The 25669-nt window shown below is 46.3% G+C and overlaps 1 protein-coding gene across 2 annotated transcripts in view; it reads left to right on the top strand.

Moving 5' to 3' along the window:
* Positions 1 to 25669, top strand: part of mindy4 (MINDY lysine 48 deubiquitinase 4) — a 277344-nt gene that overhangs the window by 195315 nt on the left and 56360 nt on the right. Inside the window, exons 14-15 of one of the 2 annotated variants that reach the window (XM_085987411.1) lie at positions 16081 to 16144; positions 20546 to 20675. In XM_085987411.1, the coding sequence (XP_085843537.1) occupies positions 16081 to 16144; positions 20546 to 20675 (194 nt within the window). The remainder of the gene's footprint in view (positions 1 to 16080; positions 16145 to 20545; positions 20676 to 25669) is intronic. The other variant, XM_085987410.1, reaches the window with a different exon arrangement.

The following is a 25669-nucleotide window of genomic DNA, read 5'->3' on the forward strand; positions in this document are numbered from 1 at the left end:
TTGGAGCCTATGCCAGAGTTGATTTGTAAATGATTTGTGCCATCCAGAAAAATGGCACTGGTGGCTTTTTGAGAGGGGGCTTCCCATGACCGGCGTCCTGCAGCTGATATTTTGTGGAACCGAGTGCCCCAAATCCTGGCAAGAATTGGTCACAGTTGTCAGGTCAGCAACTAAGTGCAACTATGTTTCTATACAGGACTGGACAGACTAGATGCAGGAAGGATGTTCCCGATGGTCGGGGAGTCCAGAACCAGGGGTCACAGTCTAAGGATAAGGGGTAAGCCATTTAGGACAGAAATGAGGAGGAATTTCTTCACCCAGAGAGTGGTGAACCTGTGGAATTCTCTACCACAGAAGGCAGTAGAGGCCAATTCATTAAATATATTCAAGAAGGAGTTAGATATATTTCTTAAGGCTAAAGGGATCAAGGGGTATGGGGAGAAAGCAGGGACGGGGTACTGAATTTGGATGATCAGCCATGATCGCATTGAATGGCGGAGCAGGCTTGAGGGGCCGAATGGCCTACTCCTGCTCCTATCTTCTATGTTTCTAAGTGCTGCGTGTTATAGTCCTTTCAACGGTTGCTGTGCGAGTCCTGGGACTTTACAAGCTCATTACAACCACACCAGTCCCATTATCGCTAAGGCAGATCCACTGCGCTTTTTGTTTATTTGATCTGGATGACACTGGTAAATCCACTGGGGTTTAAGTAGCCAAGAGCAAGAACTACATCATCTGAGCAGGTCCCTGGCTAGTGGTTGAGCGGAAGGAGAAGAGCATCGTTACTCCAACCCCTTTTATCGGCATTACACCACGAGATTTCAGTCTTTGATCTCTTGTAGAACACTGCGAGAACAGTTCTTTCTCGTGTTCCAGATCTAATGGCTGATGCCACTGGGGTCATATGAGATGGAAGGCTATATCCAGGACTTGTTGCACGCAACTTTCTGTCTTGGTGGCAACAATTCTGGTTTAACTGACTGCTAAACTCTTTGGAGCTGAATTTCCGCAGGCTTGTCCTCCATAGCTTCGGCGGGAGAGCCACGGATATCTGGAAAAATGGTGGGTGAAGCATTAAACTGAGGGCCCGTCTGCCCTCTCAGGTGGAAATAAAAGACCCCTTGGCACTATTTTCAAGAAGAGCAGGGGAGTTCTCCCTGGTGTCCTGGGCCAATATTCATTCTTTAACCAACATCACTAAACACAGATTATCTGGTCATTATCACATTGTTGTTTGTGGGATCTTGTTGTACGCAAATTGGCTGCTGCGTTTCATACATTACAACAGTGACTACATTTCAAACGCACTTGATTGGCTGTGAAGCACTATGGGACGTCCTGACATTGCCAAAGACGCTATATAAATGCAAGTCTTTCTTTAACATTGTTTAAAAAAAAACTTTGGTAGAAACAAACTAAAAAATTTAAAACCTCTTTCAGAAAAAAAAATGTTCTCAAAGGGTGAAGAGCATATGGAATAATCTACCAGATAATAGACTCAAAGGGGTCGATTTTCATTAAGCTGTCGGGAAGGAGGCGGGACTACAACTTTCGGGTTTTAGTCCCGCCTACATCAACGTCCGGCCAATCCACGCGATTTTTCCTTGATTGACCTTGTTGAGCCCGCACAGCGGGCTCAGCAGGCCAATTAAGGGCCACCCGGCAACAGGTGATGTCACAGACTGAAATTTCATCTGTCAAGAGGTCTTGACAGATGAAATATCAGTGTTTCACAGCTGTTTGAAGCTGTCAAACACTGACAGTCTGACTTCTAACCTGAGTCCTTCTACACAGACTTAGTTAGAACTCTCACCGGCACTGAAAGCTGAAGGCTGTCACTTTTGACAGATCGCAGCCATTCAGCTTTCAGTGCCGGCTGAGTGATGGACTCCCGACGGCTACAGGAAGAAAGGCTGTTAAGGTAAGTACAGGTAATTTAAACTTCTTTACACACTTTAGACACACCAAACACACTTACCTTTGCACTCATGCACCCATTACTCACCTGAACACCGACATCGCGACCCCTCCAAGTCCTTCAACCCAACGGCCCGCCTGCTCTAACCTGGCGTGGTTTGGAGCCGTCGGGAATCCCACACGAAACCCCTCAAAATAGGGATTAGGCTAAAAACTGCCTGTTAACTACCTGTTAACAGGCAGTTAATTGGCACTAATACCTTCCCGCCTCGGGTCGGCGGGTCCCAGTGCGGGGCGGGTACCCGCCTCCTTTGAAACTTAGGTGGAGGCGGGTTTTGAGTGAGATGGTGTCGGGACCCCCGAATTCGGGATTTTTGCCCCCCACGCGCCTGAAACCCCACCTCACAGCACACTGAAAATCTAGGCCAAAGTAATTAGGGAAGATTACAAATATAGTTAGATGCTGGGCTGGGTGAGTCCTAGAGGAATAAACTTTAGTGGCCCGAACAGCCATTTCTCATCCTTTGTGTTCTCTGCTCTTCCTAGGTTGCATATAAATGTAATTTTATCTTTTAAATAGTGACTTCTAAATATCATTCTCGGTCTTGGACTGTGCGACTGAATTTGGTTCAGAAAGGAGGCTATTTATTTAAACAAGTGTGCTCTTGTACGTCAGCATGCTCGTTCCAGTTGATTCACGGGAAATGTTAACTGTTAGTAAACCTTAACCAATTTAACTGACAACAGAGAGAGAGAGAACAGTGTACTTCAACTAATGTAAACAGCACCATTCCAAGCCAGCCGGTTATCTCACTGCTCCGTCAGCCTGCTTCAGACATGTAAGAAATGCGAGGCCCTGGACTATGGATGCAGTTAGAAACTTTATCTTGCTTCCCTTTGTAGTGAGACCCTTTGAAGGATGTGAAAAAGCCGGGTATCTGGGAGATACTGGTGGTGTGAATTATCCTTTGTAATTAAAGCCAGGCAGATACTTGAGCGCCCTCCAACACACCAAGAGCAAAACCGAGCAGATTGGGTTCCAGACACCCATCTACATACAAAAATGGCATTGTCACATTGTCGTGAGGTGCAGTCGCACATGGTCTCCCATTCCTGTATCCTACAAAGACTCCAGCACCTTGTGCCACAGGGTGTCAGCTGTGGGTAGCCACTGCCACACGCATTGGGCTGGGGTTCACCGCTCCTGCTGATGTGCAGGCGAGCAGACTGGAGAAAAGGAGCGACTCCTTCAGAGCCCCTGTCCATTCGGCCTACCAATCTGTCGCACAACAACTTGCCATTTATATATGTCTTGATAAAGGGTTTTGACCCGAATCGTCGACTCTAATTTCTCTCCACGGATGTTGCCTGGCCTGCTGAGAAATTGGTGTCGGGGGCTTCCCGTGGGTGCAAGCCTTGGACCTACACTTACATAGTGTGCCGACAGTTGAAGCCTGGCCCTGCGTGGATTTCCTGTCAGTGGCCCGGTTCAGCTCCCGGCGCGCTGTGCTTGCGTGATCCAGCGGCGTACTTAGTTCGATGAGCCGGCTGGGATCACGTGAGCACTGGGCAACCAATCGGTGGTTGCAAAAGTTCATTCATGAGTTTGATAGTAAGAACTGTCAAACTCATGAAAACTCCGGGCGCCCAAAACAGTACTTAAACTTCAAATAAAAGTTAAAAAAACATCCCACTAATTAAATGAACTATTACTAACTCTAAAAACAACTAATTTAAACAATTATTCCAATTTTTGAAAAGAATTTTTTTTTAAATCGGGTCTAAAAATACACTTACCTTACTGTAAAGTCTTTAAAAATAATAAACCTGTGGAAAAAATGTTCTAACTTTAATTAATAGACCACTTACCTTTTAAAACTAAGTACTTATGTCTGCTTTTTTCTCGCGTAAAAACTGGAGGCCTTATCGCACGGGCAACGCTGTTAAAAAAAAAAAAAAGGAATTTCAGCGCGCACGCGCAGACTCCTGCGCGCACGCGTTCCACCTCTGAACCCCTTGGTTCAGAGGAAAGGAAATGCCGGTTTTCCGCGCATGCGCTGTGCATGTTGAAAACCGGCACTTCCATCGGGCCCACGCGTGAGTACACGGTGCTTACTCACGCGTTGGGACCCGAATTACTGGGCCATTATGAAAGCATGGCAGCTAATGGTGGAGCGATTAAAATCGGGGATGCGCAAGAGGCCAGATTTGGAGGAGCGCAGAGATCTTGGTGGGTTGTAGGGCTGGAGGAGGTTACAGAGATAGGGAGGGCGAGGCCATGGAGAGATTTGAAAACAAGGAAGAGAATTTTAAAATTGAGACGTTGCCAGACTGGGACTCACAGTAGCTCAGTGAGTATGGGGTGATGAGTGAACGGGACTTGGTGCAAGTTAGGATACGGGCAGCAAAGTTTTGGATGAGCTCGAGTTTATGGCGGGTGGAAGATGGGAGGCCGGCCAGGAGTGCGTTGGAATATTTAAGTCTAGAGGTAACAAATGAGCTAAGGCAGGGGTGGAGTTGGGCGGAGGTGGAAGTAGGCGGTCTTGATGATGGCGCGATGTGCGGTCAGTAGCCCATCTCGGGGTCAAATACGACGCCCAGGTTGCGGGCTGTTTGGTTCAGCCTCAGACTGTTGCCAGGGAGAGGGATGGAGTTTGTGGCGGGAACCAAAGACAATGGCTTTGGTCTTCCCAATATTTAATTGGAGGAAATCCCTGCTCCTCATTACTGGATGTCAGAGAAGCAGTCTGACAAATTAAAGACATTAGAGGGGTCAAGAGCGGTACTGGTGAGGTAAAGCTGGATGTCGTCAGCGTACACGTGGAACCTGATGTGTTTTCGGATGATGTCGCTGAGGGGCAGCATGTAGGTAAGAAATAGAAGGGGGCCAAGGTTGTGGGTTCAAGCCCCACTCCAGAGGCTTGAGCAGAAGGTTAGGCTGACACTCCCAGTGCAGTACTGAGGGAGTGCTGCACTGTCAGAGGTGCTGTCTTTCGGATGAGATGTTAAACCAAGGACCCGTCTTCCCCTGGCACTATTCGAAGAAGAGCAGGGGAGTTCTCTCTGGTGTCCTGGCCAATATTTATCCCTCAACCAAGACCTAAAAACAGATTATCCGGCCATTATTTAATTGGTGTTTATGGAACCTTGCTTGTTGCAAATTTGCTGCCGAGTTTCCTGTATTACAACAGTGACTACACTTGGGGAAAAAGTACTCCATTGGCTGTAAAGCGCTTTGAGATGTCGTAAGGTTGTGCAAGGTGCCATATTCACACACAGGGTGGTAGAAGTGTGGACTCCCACAAAAAGCAGCAGATGCTAGCTCAGTAATTTTCAACCTGAGATCAATAGATTTTTGCTAGCCGAGGGTATTAAGGGATATGAAGCCAAGGTGGGTGGCTAGAGTTGGGATACAGATCGGCCATGATCTCATTGAATGGCGGAACAGGCTCGAGGGGCTGAGCGGCCGACTCCTGTTCCTAAACAGTACTATTTTCAAGTCAAATTGCAACAGCTGCCAACCATATGAAGAATTGTAAAAGCAGATGAAACAAGTAAGAGCACAGTACAAAATAGGAGGCCGAGGCACGATTAGAATTTTAATACATAGCGCAATGAGCGTTGTTCCCCGAATTCTCCTCTCCACCGACCTGGCCTGTTGCCTTTTGATGCATAGTCTGGCACTAACCGCTATCTGGAGCCGGCAGCTCTCGCCTTCCTTTCGTTGCCAGGTTTCCCCGAGCCCTAGTAAACTCAGCCGGCAGCAGTTAAATTTAAATCAGGCTCTCATAATGAAGACTCTTCAAGACTGGACATGAGCCCGCCTCGCAACCCGCTGCTGTAAAAACGTATGTGTTGGGTCGGGGATGCGTTCCAGTTTTTTTTTTAAGGGTTTACCCTCCCTCTCTCTCTCTCTTTCCCCCCCCCCCCCCCCACACACACACCACCTCCCGCCCGTCGTGGGGCAGGGTGGGGGGTGGTGGTTAATATCAATGCCCATATCCCTAACCATTGACTTAATCATAGGCCCAATATTATTCAGCACAAAATTGGAAAGAGGCAAAACCGAAGAAAGATGTCCACTCCCAGCCAGGAGCTGCAATCTCGGTGTATTTGGCCATTCCAGTTAGACGTTGCTGAACACAACCCAGCACCGAATCAGTGCCAAGGACACTGGCTGGTACCGAGAGCTCCAAGGTACACTCGGTGCTAGGGCATCGCTGGTACCAACAGGTGCCGAGGACAGATCAACATTGAGTATCGTGTAAAACACACCTACCTATTGATTTCGACAAACATAGCTTCTGTGATTGGGGACTCGCTAACAAAGAGATTCCAGTCGCACACTGAAAGGTGTCAACGAGGCCCCTGAATACGGAATCCTTTAGGAATACACACCAACTGGGATAATCCAAATACAACGCAAAACTAAACTGCAGTTGTCCCTCTGAAAAATTATTTTACGCAGTGAGCTGTTATGATCTGGAATGCACTGCCTGAAAGGGTGGTAGGAGCAGATTCAATAATAACTTTCAAAAGGGAATTGGATTCGTACGAAAAGGATAAATTTTCAGGGGAGTGGGACTACAGGAAACTTTGTGTTATCCGGAGGCTAAATGTCCGGCAAGCTCGAGCCACCGGCAAAAATCAGGAGCCGTTTTGTTAGGTTTTTTTTCTTCTTGTGACTTTTTTTTCAACAGTCAGGCTCTGCAAAGTCTCTCTGAAGCTGTTGCTAAGCGACAGAGACGCTTCCAAGGTACGTCCGACTGTTTAGAAGCTGCAGTGTTTGTTGCCAGATACGGAGCTTCAGCTCCGTATGCTTCAACATTAACGCTGGTTTGTCCGGCAGTTTTGAGGGAATGGCAGCAGCTCGGTCCCGTCGGTGCCGGATAGCACAAAGTTTCCTGTAATTAGATAGCTCTTTCAAAGAGCCAACACAGGCACGATGGGCCGAATGACCTCTTTCATGGCTGTATCACTGTATGATACTGTGGAGGGAATTGAGGAGATCATCAAATCATGACTGTTGGACCGAGTATTTTTAAATGAACCCGTAGGTGCGTGGCCTCCTGTCATGGGAGATGGGGAATCGAAGGCAAAATACATGGGAAAGGTCCCTGCTGGCAACCTATTCACTGGGTTTGCCGTGACTAGCGGGTAGCGCTCTCTCCTCTGAGTCAGAAGGTTTTGGGTTCAAGTCTGAGTCCAGAGACTCGAGCATAAAATTTAGGCTGACACTCCAGTGCAGTAGAGGGAGGGGGGGTGGGTGCAGCAATCGGGGAAGGGAGGGGGGCACAGTTAGCAGAGGGATAGGGCAGCAATTGGAGGGTGGCGGTGGAGGCGGAACAGGGGCGAGCATTGGTGTTAGTCAGTGCAGTGGAGCCGGGAGGTGTACATGTTTTGTCACTTTGGGGCCATCTTAAAAAAAAAAACTTACCATTTTGATGGCAGCTCCCAGTGTTCCTTTAAGGAACACCAGTTAGGCCAAATGTAGTCCTGATGCTGGCTGCATTCAAGGCAGCCCAGTTTTACAAAGGAGGCCTCAGACAGTCATTTTCCAATATGGCAGACCGTGCACTTCTGGCACCTACTGAGTGCGAGCCCCACCCATGATATCGGATGCTCGGGTGCCTGTTTTATGCTTGGCTAACTGGCGTGTGCCATCGACCTTCGAGGCCGGCGTTTATGTTGATGGATGCAGGATGTGAAAAAGCCCTCTGCCTCGTACGTGTTCATTCGCATCTTTTGCCTGATTTTGTGTCCATGCATCAATCATACTTTCCCTCCCACTCCCTAGAAAGAGGAGAAAGCCCAAGGACCTGTTACTAATTCAGGAGTCGATTGATGAAATATATAATTTCTATTTGCTTAATATAGGAAATGTTCAGGATACACATTAAAAAAAATTAGGATGTTAAGTGTAAGAAGGGAACTCAGACGTAATTTTTTCATCAAAAGGATAATAGAGTTGTGGAATAAGTTATTGGAGAAGATCATTGAAGGTGTAGTACAACTGGGTTCAAAACGCACTTAGGCATGTTGTGGAGAGAGAATGGATCAGGCGTTCTGGTGAGAAAAGAAAGAACTTGTATTTATATTGCATCTTGAACGCCCTCGGGACATCCCAAAGCACTTTATGCCAATGAAGTACTTTGAAGTGGAGTCACTGTTGTAATGTCGAAAACGCGGCAGCCAATTTGCACACAGCAAGCTCCCACAAACCGCAATTTGATAATGACCAGGTTATAATTTTTTTTTTAGTGATGTTGGTTGAGGGATAAATATTGACCAGGACCCTGGGGAGATCTCCCCTGGCCACCTTCGGAATAGTGCCATGGGATCTTTTACATCCACCTGAGAGGGCAGAAGGGCCCTTGGTTTGACGTCTCATCTGAAAGACAGCACCTCAGACAGCGCAGCACTCCCTCAGTACTGCACTGGGAGTCTCAGCCTAAATTTGGTTGATTGGATTGATGTAAGAAAAATGAACATGCTTACTTGGCCCTAATCGGTTTTCCAGCTCCTAAAAATTGTTGTTCTTAAAGGGGTAGGAAAGTCTAAGGGCAGTGTAGTCATTGTTTTGAAGAAGAAAAAATATTCTGATCATATTTGACTTTTATTCTACTGAATATACAGGAAACTTTGGTTTATCCGGAGGTTGTATGTCCGGAAACCTCGATCTACCGGCAGAAATCAGGAGCCGTTTTGTTAGGTTTTTTTTCTTCTCATGGCTTTGTTTTCAACAGTCAGGCTCTGGAAAGTCTCTCTGAAGCTGTTGCTAAGCTACAGAGACGCTTCCAAGGTACGAACCGACTGTTTACAAGCTGTTGCTAAGCAACAGTGTTTGTTGTCAGATACGGAGATGAAAACCTCCATATGCTTCAACATTAACTTTGTATGTCCGGCAGTTTTGATAGATCGGCAACAGCTCGGTCCCGTCAGTGCCGGATATAACACAGTTTCCTGTAATGTGAATTTTTAATAGGTGAATGAGATTCATTTAGGGCACGAGAACGATTGAGAAGGATGCATTTCCTCAGCCTTTCAATCACAATCCAGTGTCATTTGAGTTTCCTATATTAAAATTATATGGAATTTGAGGGGCTGGTTTTAAAAGTGGAGATACAACTTAACCCATTAAAAAGCAATCTAAATGGAAAAAAAAATTATAAAAAGAAAATTTCCTGAAAAGGGCCACTCCACAACACAGTATGTCGATAAACTAGTGCACTGTGCCGTAGAATTGCGCTAGAACACGTTCCTAAAGCGTGCCACAGAATTGCACCGGGACACGTTCCTGTAGCTTGTTCGCCAGACCCAATTGGCAATCTCATCTGACTGTTGAATTTTTAAAAGCCAGTCGTTTTTAGAATAAGGAGAAGAGTAAGGAGCCAGGAAGGAATGAGCTAAGACACTGTTCAGTGAGCTGCGGATTTTAACACTGAGGATGCAGGGAGTTGGCAGAACATGTGGAACGGCATATTTAGAGAGCAGGAGAAATAGAAAAGGAACATTTAAAGGATATTGAAAATATTGCTTAGGGTGGTACGTACTTCCTATCCGCAAATCTTACTCCCTGTTAGGATTTTTGTTCCCACTTTTCTGTCAACATTTACCATTGTAAATTGACATGTCAACAATTACCATTCAATCTTGCTATGTCAACTGTAACAATGTAGTTCAGGCACCGGCCACTAGGCACCCCTGTGGGGCGAGTTTCTGATCTCCCTCCCGCTTCCATTGTTGTCTTGCATGTTTTAAAACACCCCTCCGCTTCTGGGGAAGGATGTGGCCTATTTAGTGCAACAACAAAAAAACCTCATCACTTGGAGAATCATGAACATGAAACATAAATGTTGTGCTGTGAATTAGTGTTCTAACACATTGCCCCACTTAGTTCTTTTAGTAAACTATGCCTAAACACTGATCAGAAGGTAAATCCCCCTATCCTGTGTCCTGTAAGGGAGCCAGACTCGATGGGAGCTCGGGTTGGAAATAAGGCTACAACACTGCAGCTCCGGTTCTCCGAACCAGAGACCCCCTTCAAGCTTGGATCTGGCACCGTGGTATAGGGATAGGCCTTCAGCTAAAACAAAATGGTTTGCTTGGCTAAAGCATATCTGTCGCCAACGCTAAATGACGCACGTTCCTTAGAACTGGGGTCATATTGTAAAGAGCTTATTTGCAGTTCAACTTCCACAGATCTGAGTGCGATTTTAATTATTGTTGTAGCTGTTGATTGCAACACCCCCTAAGATACATTATTTTAAAAATAGGCAGTTTGTTTTCGTAACCTTCCAATAATGTATTGGAAACTCCCAAATTTGTGTTATTTTCAAAAAAGACCATCTGAAATGCAGATGTGCTTTTTTTGTGATAAACGTAAGAATGCTAATGCTTATCTCAAAACTGGTGTTATTTTGATAACCTATTGTTTAGTTGTACCTCACAATTCAACGCGGACCATATCCCGAGAGCAAATATGGGAAAATATGCTTCCAGCTATTGTGCTGCTTGGCCACAACTAACGTGATGCTGATAGATGGCAGATTTGAAGGCAGGTTCTGATTTTGTTTTCGGATGGCTGTGTGTGCTCAATAGCTGAGACCCCACTTTGGGTTCCTCTCCAGCACGATATTTGGCATTGCTACCCTGACACCAAATGGTATGTTTGCCTTTATTGTAAGGGAGTTGGAGTATCAGAGTAAGGAAGTCTTTGTTGCAATTATATAGGGCTTTGGTGAGACCACACATGGAGTCCCCTTTCCTAAAGAAGGCTATACTTGCTTTAGAGGGTTCACTAGGGATGAGAGGGTTGTCCAATCGGAGAGCTTGAGTAGAATGGGCCTATATTCTCTGGAGTTTAGAAGAATTAGAGGTGATCTCATTGAAACATATAAAATTCTTAGAGGGCTTGACAGGGTAGATGCTGTGAGGCTGTTTCCCCTGGCTGGAGACTCTAGAACTAAGGGTCATATTCTCAGGATAAGGGGTCGGCCATTTAAGACTGAGATGAGGAGAAATGTCTTCACTCAGAGGGTTCTGAATCTTTGGAATTCTCTACCCCAGAGGGCTGTGAATGCTCAGTCGTTGAGTATATTCAAGATAGAGATTAATAGATTTTTGGATACTAAGGGAATCCAGGAACATGGGGATAGGGTGGGAAAGTGGATTTGAGGTAGAAGTTCAGCCATGATCTTATTGAATGGCGGAGCAGGCACGAGGAGCCTACTTTTTTTTAAATTTGTTTATGGGATGTGGGCGTCGCTGGCAAGGCCAGCATTTATTGCCCATCCCTAATTGCCCTTGAGAAGGTGGTGGTGAACCGCCTTCTTGAACCGCTGCAGTCCGTGTGGTGAAGGTACTTCCACAGTGCTGTTGGGTAGGGAGTTCCAGGATTTTGACCCAGCGATGATGAAGGAACGGCAATATACTTCCAAGCCAGGATGGCATGCGACTTGGAGGGGAACTTGGAGGTGGTGGTGTTCCCATGTGCCTGCTGCCCTTGTCTGGACAGGCTGGGGTTGTTTTCCTTAGAGCAGAGAAGGCTGAGGGGGGACCTGATTGAGGTGTACAAAATTATGAGGGGCATAGATAGGGTAGATAGAAAGGAACTTTTCCCCTTAGTAGAGGGGTCAATAACCAGGGGGCATCGTTTCAAGGTAAGGGGCAGGAGGTTTAGAGGGGATTTGAGGAAAAAAGTTTTCACCCGGAGGGTGGTTGGAATCTGGAACTCACTGCCTGAAAGGGTGGTAGAGGCAGGAACCTTCACAACATTCAAGAAGCATTTAGATGAGCACTTGAAACACCATAGCATACAAGGCTACGGACCAAGTGCTGGAAAATGGGATTAGAATAGACTGGGCTTGATGGCCGGCGCGGACACGATGGGCCGAAGGGCCTCTTTCTGTGCTGTATAACTCGATGATTCTATGTCCTTCTAGTTGGTACAGGTCGTGGGTTTGGGAAGTGCTGCCGAAAGAAACTTTGGCAAGTTGCTGCAGTGCATCTTGTAGATGGTACACGCTGCAGCCACGGTACACCGGTGGTGGAGGGAGTGAATGTTTAAGGATGGGATGCCAATCAAGCGGGCTGCTTTGTCCTGGATGGTGTCGAACTTCTTGAGTGTTGTTGGAGCTGCACTCATCCAGGCAAGTGGAGAGTATTCCATCACACTCCTTACTTGTGCCTTGTAGATGGTGGAAAGGCTCTGGGGAGTCAGGAGGTGAGACACTCACCGCAGAATACCTAGCCTCTGACCTGCTCTTGTTGCCACAGTATTTATGTGGCTGGTCCAGTTAAGTTTCTGGTCAATGGTGACCCCCCCCATGATGTTGATGGTGGGGGATTTGGCGATGGTAATGCTGTTGAATGTCAAAGGGCGGTGGCTAGACTCTCGCTTGTTGGAGATAGTCATTGCCTGACACTTAAGTGGCAGGTAACATTCGCGCCACACATCAGCCCAAGCCTGAACGTCGTCCAGGTCTTGTTGCATGCGGGCATGGACTGCTTCATTATCTGAGGAGTTGTAAATGACATTGAACACTGTGCAGTCATCAGCGAACATCCCCATTTCTGATCTTATATTGGAGGGAAGGTCATTGATGAAGCAGCTGAAGATGGTTGGGCCTAGGACACTGCCCAATTCCTGCTCCTATTTCTTATGTTATGTTTTTATGATACAATAGGGCCAGTTCTCTTCTCCCTAATGCACTGAGTGCCTGGTCCTGGGACGTTGGGTGGAACAAAATGGGAGCGGAGGCCCGTTACGTGCTGGATCTCTGCCCCCTCTACACTTGACCTGCATTGCCAGGAGATACTTCCTGCTTTTAGATTTGCATTAAGACACGGGATTTACCTCAAAACACCACCTGTATTTTTTTCCAGAGATTTTGCTGGGCTCTGGAGAGGTTCGCCCAGAGAAGGTGGGCATTGGAGGTTAGCAACAGGAGAAGGCCATTCAGCCCCTCGAGCCTATTCCGCCATTCAATCAGATCATGACTGATCTGTATCTCAATTCCATTTATCCCCCTTGGTTCCGTTTCTCTTTGATACCCTACCTAACAAACATCTATCCATCTCAGGTTTGAAATTTTCAATTGAGCCCCAGCCTCAACATCTTTTTGGGGAAGAGAGTTCCAAATTTCCACTACCCTTTCTGTGAAGAAGTGCTTCCTGACATCACCACCCCACCCTCTTTGTTGTGGACTCCTCCACTAGAGGAATAGTTTCTCTCTCTACCCTATCAAATCCTTTAATCATCTTAAGCACCTCAATGAGATCACCCCTAAATCTTCTATACTCAAATGTAAGAAGTCACACAACACCAGGTTATAGTCCAACAGTTTTATTTGAAATCACAAGCTTTCGGAGCGCTGCTCCTTCGTCAGGTGAAGTGGAGAGATGCATAAAGACACACCTTATATAGTCAGAGAATAATGTCAGATGTTTACAGGTAATCTTTCTAACTGCCATTTATCACACCTCGGCAGAGAGATAGTCACAGCAATCAAAGGTGTGAATGGTGTCCAAACAGGTTAGTCAGGAAAACATTACATCAAAGAACAATCAGGTGGAGTCACAAGGGGTCAAATGTTGCAGATGCTGGGGTCTGTATGAAAAAAAAACAGACAAAAAAACATTTTTTTTGCTGGAAATCACAGCAGGTCCGGCCGCATCTGTGTAGAGAGAACAAGCCAACGACGACTCAAGTCTGGGTGACCCTACGTCAGCTGGGGCTACATGTAGCGTGACATGAACCCAAGATCCCGGTTGAGGCCGTCCTCATGAGTGCGGAATTTGGCTATCAGTTTCTGCTCTACGATTTTGCGTTGTCGTGTGTCTCGAAGGCCGCCTTGGAGAGTGCTTACCCGAAGATCGGAGGCTGAATGTCCTTGACTGCTGAAATGTTCCCTGACTGGGAGGGAACACTCCTGCCTGGCGATTGTTGCGCGATGTCCGTTCATCCGTTGTCACAGTGTCTGCATGGTCTCGCCGATGTACCATGCTCCGGGGCATCCTTTCCTGCAACGTATGAGGTAGACAACGTTGGCCGAGTCACATGAGTATGTACCATGTACCTGGTGGGTGGTGTCCTCACGTGTGATGATGGTATCTGTGTTGATGATCTGGCATGTCTTGCAGAGGTTGCCGTGGCAGGGTTGTGTGGTGTCGTGGTCGCTGTTCTCCTGAAAGCTGGGTAATTTGCTGTGAACGATGGTCTGTTTGAGGTTAGGCGGCTATTTGAAGGCGAGTAGTGGAGGCGTGGGGATGGCCTTAGCGAGGTGTTCGTCGTCATCGATGACATGTTGAAGGCTGCGAAGAACATGGCGTAGTTTCTCCGCTCCGGAGAAGCACTGGACGACGAAGGGTACTCTGTTGGTTGTGTCCCATGTTTGTCTTCTGAGGAGGTCTATGCGATTTTTTGCTGTGGCCCGTCGGAACTGTCGATCGACGAGTCAAGCGTCATATCCCGTTCTTACGAGGGCGTCTTTCAGCGTTTGTAGGTGTCCATCGTGTTCCTCCTCGTCTGAGCAGATCCTGTGTATTCGCAGGGCTTGTCCATAGGGGATGGCTTCTTTAACGTGGTTAGGGTGGAAGCTGGAGAAGTGGAGCATCCTGAGGTTGTCCGTGGGCTTGCGGTAGAGTGAAGTGCTGAGGTGTCCGTCTTTGATGGAGATTCGTGTGTCCAAGAATGAAAACGATTCTGAGGAGTGGTCCATGGTGAGTTTGATGGTGGGATGGAACTTGTTGATGTTATCGTGTAGTCTTTTCAGTGATACTTCGCCGTGGGTCCATAGGAAGAAAATGTCGTCGATGTATCTGGTGTATAGCGTTGGTTGGAGGTCCTGTGCAGCGAAGAAGTCTCGCTCGAACTTGTGCATGAAGATGTTGGCGTATTGGGGTGCGAATTTGGTCCCCATGGCTGTTCCGTGTGTTTGGGTAAAGAACTGGCTGTCGAAGGTGAAGACATTGTGGTCAAGGATCAAGCGGATGAGTTGTAGGATGGCGTCTGGAGATTGGCTGTTGGTGTTGAGTACTGAGGCTGTCGCAGCGATGCCGTCAAGAGAATGCAAGCTTAGACTGTGCAATCTGTCCTTGTAATTTAACCCTTGCTCTAGGTAACATTCTGGTGAATCTGTGCTGCACTCCTCCCAAGGCCAATATATCATTTCTAATGTGTGGTGCCCATACTCTATCTAGTTACTATTCTTCACGAACCCAAAACAACAAAGATGCTTCTCCTGCGCTAATCCTTTACACATAATTGATGTTTGAAACATGGTCGCTCACTTCCTACCTGGCAAAATGGAGCCTCTGTGTAGCTGTGGACTTCTGATTTCCAAGTGACTACTGACTGGAACAAAGTCAACCTCCGTTATATTAAAACAAAGGCGATTAGATACCAGCCTTTTGATCTTGTAATTGTTGTTGGAGCATGCAGCAGGCTCTGGCTTGCCCATTGGCAAAGTTATAGGTCTTAACTATCTTCTCATCTGCCTCTACGCTTGATTTTTATGAGACATCTAACTTCACCATGTTTGCCTCTTATTGTACTGTACAGTAGGTGGCATAGCAACAACAGTGTTACTGAAATGATCCACGGTGTACATCAGCCCCAGAGTATTGACCGATAATTATTAACTGCCATATCTCTCAATCTGTCACAGTCAAACCAGGGCTTAAAACAAACATTAAGGATGTCTTTACTCAAGGAGTGTTAAATATTTTGAATAATCTGACAAGCAGGTTAGTAGAGGCACCAACATTTTGGTCGTTCAAAATGCAGCTGGACGCTATATTGGGAGAGTAAGAATGCTAGAAAGATGAATTTCGATGGGCCAAATGACCGCTTCTCATCATTGACTCTCCTTATGCTCTTGCGTGCTATTTTCCTTAAAGTGGATTTTATAAACCACAGTCATTTGGAAGCTTCTGATAAATTATTTTTATTTGGATGGGGATCCTGGACAAGTCGACAGTTTTTCAGTTGTTGAACATAATGATACGGGAGCAGTCACAGTCATTGAATAAGGAGACAATAGAGGAAAGGTGTCTTAGCGCCTGGCTTCATTGTATCCACCGCTGAATGCTCGCAAACGGCAGCGGTGTGGAAATTCTGAAACGCTATTTTAAACTGCTAACATTTTGGATTATTTCCAGAGTAAAATCTGACTTTGATGTCCCCACCAGTACGTTGATTGGAGCCCATGGATACTGTACACAGGTCAGTGCCACTTCTTCCTGAGACACGTGAGACCTTAAACGCGGTCATGTTTGCTTTGAATGGATATATAATTTTTTTTTTTGAAAAATGTATTTTGATTCTGATATGTTGCACTGGTGGAGTGGGGGAGCCTAGAGTCAATTCCCTAGATAGTGCTGAGCTTCTAATCTCACTGGTGCTGTGCTGGGAGCCTCTCCCTAGGGTTCAGGGGGAATCTGAATAAGACTGGTACCGAGCAGTACTTGCACATCACCAGTTGGCCACCATAGAGTGGGGTGTGGGAGCAGGGGCCTGTCTACTAAGTCAGCACTTTGTCTGTGGGAGTACCTTCACCACACAGACTGCAGCGGTTCAACATGGCAGCTCACCGCCACCTTCGCAAGGACAATTAGGGATGGGCAATAAATGCTGGCTTTGCCAGCGACGCCCACATTCCGTGAATGAATTTTTTTTTAAAAGCAACCATCGTGTGGCATGCAGAGACCTGAGAGTCTTAAAAATAAAAGTGGTATTATTCAATAACCTTATAAATATAAAACACAGCATTTTTTCACATCTTCAAAATTTCAAGTCCGCAAGTAGTGACAGGAATGGCCAGATGAAGCCAGTTAATGTACTCATACCAGGGAACACCCACCTCACCTCAAAAAGCACCAGTGACACAGAAAATAGACTTTCACATAAGACAACAGCTGGGCATGCCCCAGAAAAAACATCATAGAATCATAGGATGGTTGCAGCACAGAAGGAGGCCACTCAGCCAGTCGAGCCCATGCTGGCTCTCTGCAACAGCACTTCAGCTAGTCCCACTCCCCCGCTCTTTCCCCGTAGCCCTGTAAATTTTTTCCCTTTAGGTACTTATCCAATTCCCTTTTGAAAGCCATGATTGAATCTGCCTCCTCCGCCCTTTCAGGCAGTGCATTCCAGATCCTAACCACTCGCTACGTAAAGATGTATTTCCTCCCGTTGCCTTTGGTTCTTTTGCTAATCACCACAAATCTGTGTCCTCTGGTTCTCGACCCTTCCGCCAATGGGAACAGTTTCTCTCTATCTACTCTGTCTAAACCCCTCATGATTTTGAATACCTCTATCAAATCTCTCAACCTTCTCTGCTCTAAGGAGCACAACCCCAGTTTCTCCAGTCTATCCACGTAACTGGAGTCCCTCATCCCTGGAACCATTCTTGTAAATCTTTTCTGCACCCTCTCTAAAGCCTTCACATCCTTCCTAAAGTGCGGTGCCCAGAATTGGACACAATACTCCAGTTGGGGCCGAACCAGTGTTTTATAAAGGTTCATCATAACTTCCTTGCTTTTGTACGCTATGGGCTCGATTTTCATTGAGCCGTGGAGGCGGGCTTGGAGTCGTGCGGGGGCTTAAAATCGCAAAAACTGGCGGGCGGGACCCCCTGGCCTGGTTCCCGACTCTGAGCAATTTTAACTCAGTCGTGTCTGATGGTCCCGACTCCGTCCCGCATCCAACAGGCGGGACTGGTCTTTAAGGCCCTTAACAACCACTAAATGGCCTCTATAGTCCTATTTTGAAAGGCCCTTGCGAATTTAACCCTTTTCCCACATGAAACATGCCTGGTGGGAAACATGAATGTGAAACCTGGCGGGAGCACTATTGGATTGCTGACTATCAACTGCAGGTCAACCATTAAAGAGGAGATTTGATCAGCCATTATTTGCAGGTGGCAGGACTTGGTGGTCTCAGGTCTGGGGCAACTTTTAGAAGGCTTAACCACACCTGTGGAAGGTTGGAGCCTCACACCCATCTCCAGTGTGACCTCCTGGGAAACCCCTCTCGCCACCTTCACTCAGCGCTTCCTCAACGGAGGCATATACCAGAAGCATGGGAGCCATTTATTTCCTTCCCATCTGGACATTAGAGGAGCTCGAGCACCAGCCGCGGCAGCTGCAGAACCAGGAACAACAGCAGCACCGGCAGCAGCAGCAGCAGGAGTGCCAGGCTGCTGCTCACCCACCTGAAGCTGCACAGGCCAGAAGGGCCAGCGCCTGGAGAGCACCTTGCTGCACATCAGGGGGGCCATGGGGACCCGTACCTGCAATGGCAGTCCTACTCAAAAGGACTTCCATGAAGGTCTGGTTTCTGTGTTCAGTAGATGCCCATCACTCCTCAAGAGATGTCATTCTATTCAGAACACTCACCATGTTTTCCATACCCTGGCGACTAAGCTCCTCCATGGCCGTAGCCATCCTCTCCTGTACGGTAGCCATCCTTTCCACGGAGGCAGCCATCCTTTCTGTGGTGATGCGTTCATGCGCCAATGACTCCACAAAGGCTCTGCTCATGTTCACTATGGACTTCTCCATTCGCTCCACACTCGCAGCGACCCTAGAGACAAAACCTGCCAGAGACTCCTGCATCTGTGCCTGGAGTTCCATCACCTCTGATCTTATGGATGGACCCAGAGGCAGAGGGTCGACATGCTGCTGAGCCGAGCTGGCAGAGTCCTGCGCCCTCCGACTAGGACTCTTCACTGCTGTCCCTGTCTCCACAATCTGCTGATGCTCACTTGTGAGCTGTGATACACCAGGTGACAACACTACTCTATGTCCCGAAAGTCCCACCGAGGTGTGAGTGTCTGCGCTGGTGCTGGGTGCGCTGAATTCTGCTGACGCTGCGCCCTCAGAGGTTGCAGCTTCCTCTGAGGAGTCTGGCTGCTCAGCCTCTTCTTCCTGGCTAGGGGGGGACGGATGCTTGTGTTGGTCCTGTGGGGGAGTAAAGGAAAGAGTCAGAGATGTGATGCAAAGGCTACATGCACATAGCTTTTTGCAGATGCTCATAAGTCCATCTGTTACATCTATTACAGCTTCACAATCATTATCAGCGACTCATGCAATGTCAAAGAGAGAGATGGGAAACTTTTCTGTCACCAGCTTGCTGTGTTACACCCGTCTGTCTGTCCCCCATGCGCGAATCATCCTCTATTCCCATAATTTCCAGGACGGCCTCCTCCCAGGGGGTCAGGTGGGCTATTGAAGCTGTCCCTCCTCCTGTCCTGGCTCGCTCTCTTTTCCTGCAATGAGGGAGACAAGTGGAGGTTGAGTGAGAATGAAGGAGTGAGTGTAGAGATTGCATAGCATAGATACTTAGAAGGAGACAAAGATGGAGTGAGGTTGCAAGACCAAGGGCCCTCCCTGTGTGTTATCAGTTGTGTTCAAAGCATCAGAGTGATGGGAAGTGTGAGGGCTGCATGGTCGAATAGTTATGTGAATGTGAGCATAGAGAGAGAGGGAATGGGTAAGGGTGCATGGATGTCAGTATCAAGTGGGATGTGGAGGAAGAGATTGCTAAAGCTGAGTGCTGGTGAGGAAAGGCAATGGGGATCAGATTGAGGGTGATGGGAAATTCATACTCACTTTTCCAGTGCGCTGAAGGTCATGAAATCTTTTCCTGCACTGTATCCAGGTTCTGCGGGTGACTCCCAAGGAGTTGACCTCCTCAGCCACCTGCATCCACACTGCCTTGGTCTGAGTGGGAGGCCTCTTCCTCCCTGATGAAGGGAAGAGCACCTCCCTGTTGGCCCTAGCCCCATCGACTAATGCCTGCAGTGCCACCTCGTCAAAGCGAGGAGCTGATCTGGCCCTCCCGCTTGTCATATTTGCTGCAGCTCCCTCACACTGTACAGTCAAGATGCTTGGCAACCTGCAGAAGAAGCAAGGCTTGCTGTGGACTTTAAATGCAACAGCAATGATGACGTCATCGGAGGGGACTTTCAGTCATGAAAAACCCATTTGCAAAGGCTTCCCACACGTTGGAAATCAATTGGCCAATTGAGTTAAAATTGCATCAATCTCCCACATCCATTTAGATTCGTGTGGGAAACACGAAATTTGGATAACACGACACCATCCCGCACCTGAGTTTAAAATCACCCCTGTAGCCTCTATTTATGAAGTCCAGGATCCCGTATTCTCAACCTGCCCTGCCACCGTCAACGATTTGTGCACCTATACCCCCAGGTCTCTCTGTTCATGCACCCACTTTAGAATTGTACCCTTTAGTTTATATTGCCTCTCCTCGTTCTTCCTACCAAAATGTATCACTTCGCACTTTTCTGCGTTAAATTTCATCTGCCACGTGTCCACCCACTCCACCAGCCTGTCTATGTCCTCTTGAAATCTATCACTATCCTTCTCACTGTTCACTATACTTCCAAATTTGTGTCATCTGAAAATTTTGAAATTGTGCCCTGTACACCCAAGTCTAAGTCATTAATGTATATCAAGAAAAGCAGTGGTCCTAGTACCAATCCCTGGGGAACCCCACTGTATACCTTCCTCCAGTCCAAAAAACAACCATTCACCACTACTCTCTGTTTCCTGTCACTTAGCCAATTTCGTATCCATGCTGCCACTGTCCCTTTTATTCCAGGGGCTTCAACTTTGCTGGCAAGCCTATTATGGGGCACTTTATCAAACGCCTTTTGGAAGTCCATGTACACCACATCAATCGCATTGCCCTCGTCAACCCTCTCTGTTACCTCATCAGAAAACTCAATCAGGTTAGTTAAACACGATTTGCCTTTGACAAATCCATGCTAGCTTTCCTTAATTAATCCACACTTGTCCCAGATTGTTGTTTCTAAAAGCTCCCCCACTGCTGAGGTTAAACTGACTGGTCTGTAGTTGCTGGGTTTATCCTTACACCCTTTTTTTGAACAAGGGTGTAACATTTGCAATTCTCCAGTCCTCTGGCACCACCCCCGTATCTAAGGAGGAAGATTATGGCTAGTACCTCTGCAATTTCCACTCTTACCTCCCTCAGCATCCTAGGATGCATCCCATCCTGGTGACTTATCTACTTTAAGTACAGCCAGCCTTTCTAGTACCTCCTCTATTAACTTTTATCCCATCCAGTATCTCAACTACCTTCTCTTTCACTATGACTTTGGCAGCATCTTCCTTGGTAAAAACAGATGCAAAGTACTCCAATAGAGTTTGGAAGCTTAATTTTAGCAGCTTATTTGATGCAAAGCCTACTGATAATTCAAAGTTGCATTTTGCTTGAAACAAACTCTAATTAACCATTAGTTCGAATTACATTGAAAAGTAGAGAAGTTATGCTAAACTTGTATCGCACCTTGGTTAGACCACGCTTGGCGTACTGTGTACAGTTCTGGTCACCATATTATAAAAAGGATATAGAGGCACTGGAGAGGGTGCAGAGAAGATTTACAAGGATGATTCCCGAAATTCGATGTTATACCTATTGGGAAAGGATGAACAGGCTGGGTCTCTTTTTTCTCTTGAAAAGAGAAGGCTGAGGGATGACCTAATCGAGGTCTTTAAAATTATGGAAGGTTTTGATAGAGTAGACACAGAGGGCCAGAAATTTGGGTCCCCACGGGTGAGTACATACTGTGTACTCACCCGTAAGGCCAACGGAAGTGCCGGTTTTGCTCATGCACTGCGCATGCGCTGGAAACCGAAACTTCCGTTCCCTTGAAGGAAGGTGTTAGGAGGTCAAACGCATGCGCCGAAGATGTAGCGCGTAGACCTGGAACTTCCGATTTTTTTTACAGGTTTCTCCGTGCGGGTAAGTCCCTAGCAGCTACGCGTAAAATTAAAACATTTTTTCCACAGGTTTATCATTTTAAAATACTTTAAACAAAGGTAACTTTATTTTTAGCCCTGTTAAAAACTTTAATAAATTTTTTCAAAAATTTAAATTTTTGTTTAAAATCATTTATGTAATTTATAGTTATTTCAAAAATGTGATGTTTTAAAAAAAAATTATTTGAAGTTTTATTTAGGTTTTGGGGCTGATCTCTATTCATAGATTTGACAGGTCTTCCTGTCAAATCTATGAATGGAGATTCCCTGCTCCGATTGGCTCCCCATGGCCCACGTGATCCCAGGGGACGCTGCGAACTAACTGCGCCCCTGGGATACGCGAGCGCTGCACACCAGCAGCTGGAGGAGGCCCAGGGTCGGAATCCCATGCGGGTCCACAGCACAACGGCAGGCACGCTATGTAAGTGCAGTTTGGGAGCTTGCGCCTACGGGAAGCCTCTGGGCCAGAAATTCGGGTCGGAGTGTTTCCACTTGTGGGGACAGAGTATAAATCAACAAATAATGGGTGATTTTAATCTCCATATTGATTGGACAAATTAAATTGGCCATGGTAGCCTGGAGGAGGAGTTCATAGAGTGTATCCGGGATGGTTTCCTAGAACAGTATGTAATGGAACCAACCAGGGAGCAGGCTATCTTGGATCTGGTACTATGTAATGAGACAGTATTAATAAATTTCATAGTAAAGGATGCTCTAGGAAAGAGTGATCATAGCATGGTTGAATTTCAAATTCAGTTGGAGGGTGAGAAAGTTGTATCCCAAACCAGTGTCCTGGTCTTAAATAAAGGCAATTATAATGGCATGAGGGCAGGATTGGCTAAAGTGGACTGGAAAAATAAATTAAAGGGTAAGACAGTTGAAATGCAGTGGCGGACATTTAAGGAGATATTTCATAACTCTCAACAAAAATATATTCCAGTGAGAAAGAAAGATTTTAAGAGAAGGGAGTACCATCCGTAGCTAACTAAGGAAGTAAAGGATGGTATCAAATTGAAAACAAAGGCATACAATGTTGCAAAGATTGGTGGGAGACCAGAGGTTTGGGAAATTTTTAAAAACCAGCAAAGGATGACTCAAAAAAATAATAGAGAGATGATGAATTATGAGAGTAAGCTGGCAAGAAATATTAAAACAGATAGTAAGAGCTTCTACAGGTATATAAAAAGGAAGAGGGTAGCTAAAGCAAACGTTGGTCCCATAGAGGATGAGACTGGGGAATTAATAATGGGGAACGGGGAAATGGCAGAGACTCTGAACAAATATTTTACATCTGTCTTCACGGTAGAAGACACCAACAACATCCCAATAATGGATAATCAAGGGGCCACAGGGAGTGGGAAACTAAAGACAATCACTATCACTAAGGAAATAATACTTGGTAAAATAATGGGACTAAAAGACGACAAGTCCCCTGGACCAGAAGGCCTGCATCCCAGGGTCTTAAAAGAAGTTGCTGCAGAGATAGTGGATGCATTGGTTGCAATATACCAAAATTCCCTGGACTCTGGAGAGGTCCCAGCAGATTGCAAAACCCCTATTTAAGAAAGGAGGGAGACAGAAAGCAGGAAACTATAGACCATTTAGCCTAACATCTGTCATTGGGAAAATGCTGGAGTCCTTCATTAAGGAAGCAGTAGCAGGGCATTTAGTAAAACATACTGCAGTCAAACAGAGTCAGCATGGTTTTAGGAAAGGGAAATCATGTTTAACAAATTTGCTGGAGTTCTTTGAGGATGTAACAAGCAGGGTGGACAAAGGTGAACCAGTGGATGTAGTGTATTTGGATTTCCAGAAGGCATTCGATAAGGAGCCACATAAAAGGTTACTGCATAAGATAAGAGCTCACGGAGTTGGGGTAATGTATTAGCATGGATAGAGAATTGGCTAACTAACAGAAAGCAGAGAGTTGGGATAAATGAGTCATTTTCAGGTTGGCAAACGGTAACTAGTGGGATGCCACAAGGATCGGTGCTGGGGCCCCAACTATTTACAATCTACATTAATGACTCGGATGAAGGGATCGAGTGTAATGTAGCCAAGTTTGCGGATGATAAAGATGGGTGGGAAAGCAAGTTGTGCAGAGGACTCAAAGAATCTGCAAAGTGATATAGACAGGCTAGGTGAGTGGGCAAACATTTGGCAGATGGAGACTAAATAATGTGGGAAAGTGCGAGGTTATCCACTTTGGCAGGAAAAATAAAAAAGCAAACTATTATTTCAATGGAGAGAGATTACAAAATGCTACAGTTCAGAGGGACCTGGGGGTCCTTGTGCATGAAACACAAAAAGTTAGCATGCAGGTACAGCAAGTAATCAAAAAGGCAAATGGAATGTTGGCCTTTATTGAAAGGGGGTTGGAGTATAAAAGCAGGGAAGTCCTGCTACAACTGTACAGGGTATTGGTGAGACCACACCTTGAGTACTGCGTACAGTTTTGGTCTCCTTATTTAAGGAAGGATATACTTGCATTGGAGGCAATTCAGAGACGATTCATTAGGTTGATTCCTGAGATGAGGGGGTTGACTTATGAGGAAAGGTTGAGCAGGCTGGGCCTATACTCATTGGAATTTAGAAGAATGAGAGGTGATCTTATTGAAATATATAAAATACTGAGGGGGCTCGACAAGATAGATGCAGAGAGGATGTTTCCCCTCGTGGGGAAATCTAGAACTCGGGGGCATAGTTTCAGAATAAAGGGTCGCCCTTTTAGAACCGAGATGAGGAGGAACAACTTCTCTGAGGGTTGTAAATCTGTGGAATTCTCTGCCCCAGAGCGCCGTGGAGGCTGGGTCATTAAATACATTTAAAGTGGAGATAAGACAAATTTTTGCAAGATAAGGGAGTGAAGGGTTATGGGGAGCGGGCTGGGAAGTGGCTTTGAGCCCTAGATCAGCCATGATCTTATTGAATGGCGGAGCAGGCTCGAGGGGCCAAGTGGCCTATTCCTGCTCCTATTTCTTATGTTCTTATGAAAAGCAAAATTAGAGGCCATAAATTAGGGAATTCCGAAGAAACTTTTTTATCCAGAGAGTTGTGAGAATGTGGAACTCGCTACCAGAGTGAGTGGTTGAGGTGAATAGTATAGATGCATTTAAAGGGAGGCTAGCTAAAGATGTGAGGGAGAAGGGAATAGAGGGTTACGCTGATAGATGAGGAAGGACGGGAGGAGGCTCGAGTGGAGCATAAACGCCGACATGGACTTGTTGGGCCGAATGGCCTGTTTCTGTATTGTATATTCTATGTCATTACGATCTGATGTTACGCACTGCCTGAAAAGGTGGTGGAAGCAGTCGAAATAATAACGTTCAAAAGGGAATTGGATATATTTTAAAGGGGAGAAAGTTGAGCAGGGCTGTGGGGTAAAGGCGTGGGAGTGGGCTCTTTAAAATACCCAGCGCAGGCACGATGGGGCGAATGGCTGCTTTCTGTGCTGTAAGATTCTATGAATGAATAGGTAATTCAAATTAAGCAACTTTAAATTCAACAGAGTAAACTGTATATGACTTCTTTGGAGAGAAACTTTAAGTAACCAAACCCTGTAACTGTGACTTTCAGAAAACAATTGTCGCACTTTGAAATTTTCCGCCTCAAGTACGTGCATAATAAGCAACGGGGCAAAGTACCATCTGATTGATTGCAGTCCCATCCTCCAATCAATCTGGTTCTCAGGCCCTGGTCCCTCTTTCCCAATGATCGGATTGGCGCAGACTGACAAGTCCGAATTCCAGTGAATTAAGTTGATTTATCTTGTGAAATGCCATAAAGCTGAGACTTGAGTTTAAAGCTAACGCCAGCTTAAAATGCCGATTGTAGGCATGCATTACACAGTATTTACAGCACAAAAACAGGCCGATCGGCCCAACTGGTCGTGCGTTTATGCTCCACATGAGCCTCCTCTCACCCTACTTCATCTCACCCTATC

This window comes from Somniosus microcephalus, chromosome 5 (assembly GCF_052327205.1).
Source record: "Somniosus microcephalus isolate GS21.2 chromosome 5, FLI_Smic_1.0, whole genome shotgun sequence".
NCBI classification, from domain to species: domain Eukaryota; kingdom Metazoa; phylum Chordata; class Chondrichthyes; order Squaliformes; family Somniosidae; genus Somniosus; species Somniosus microcephalus.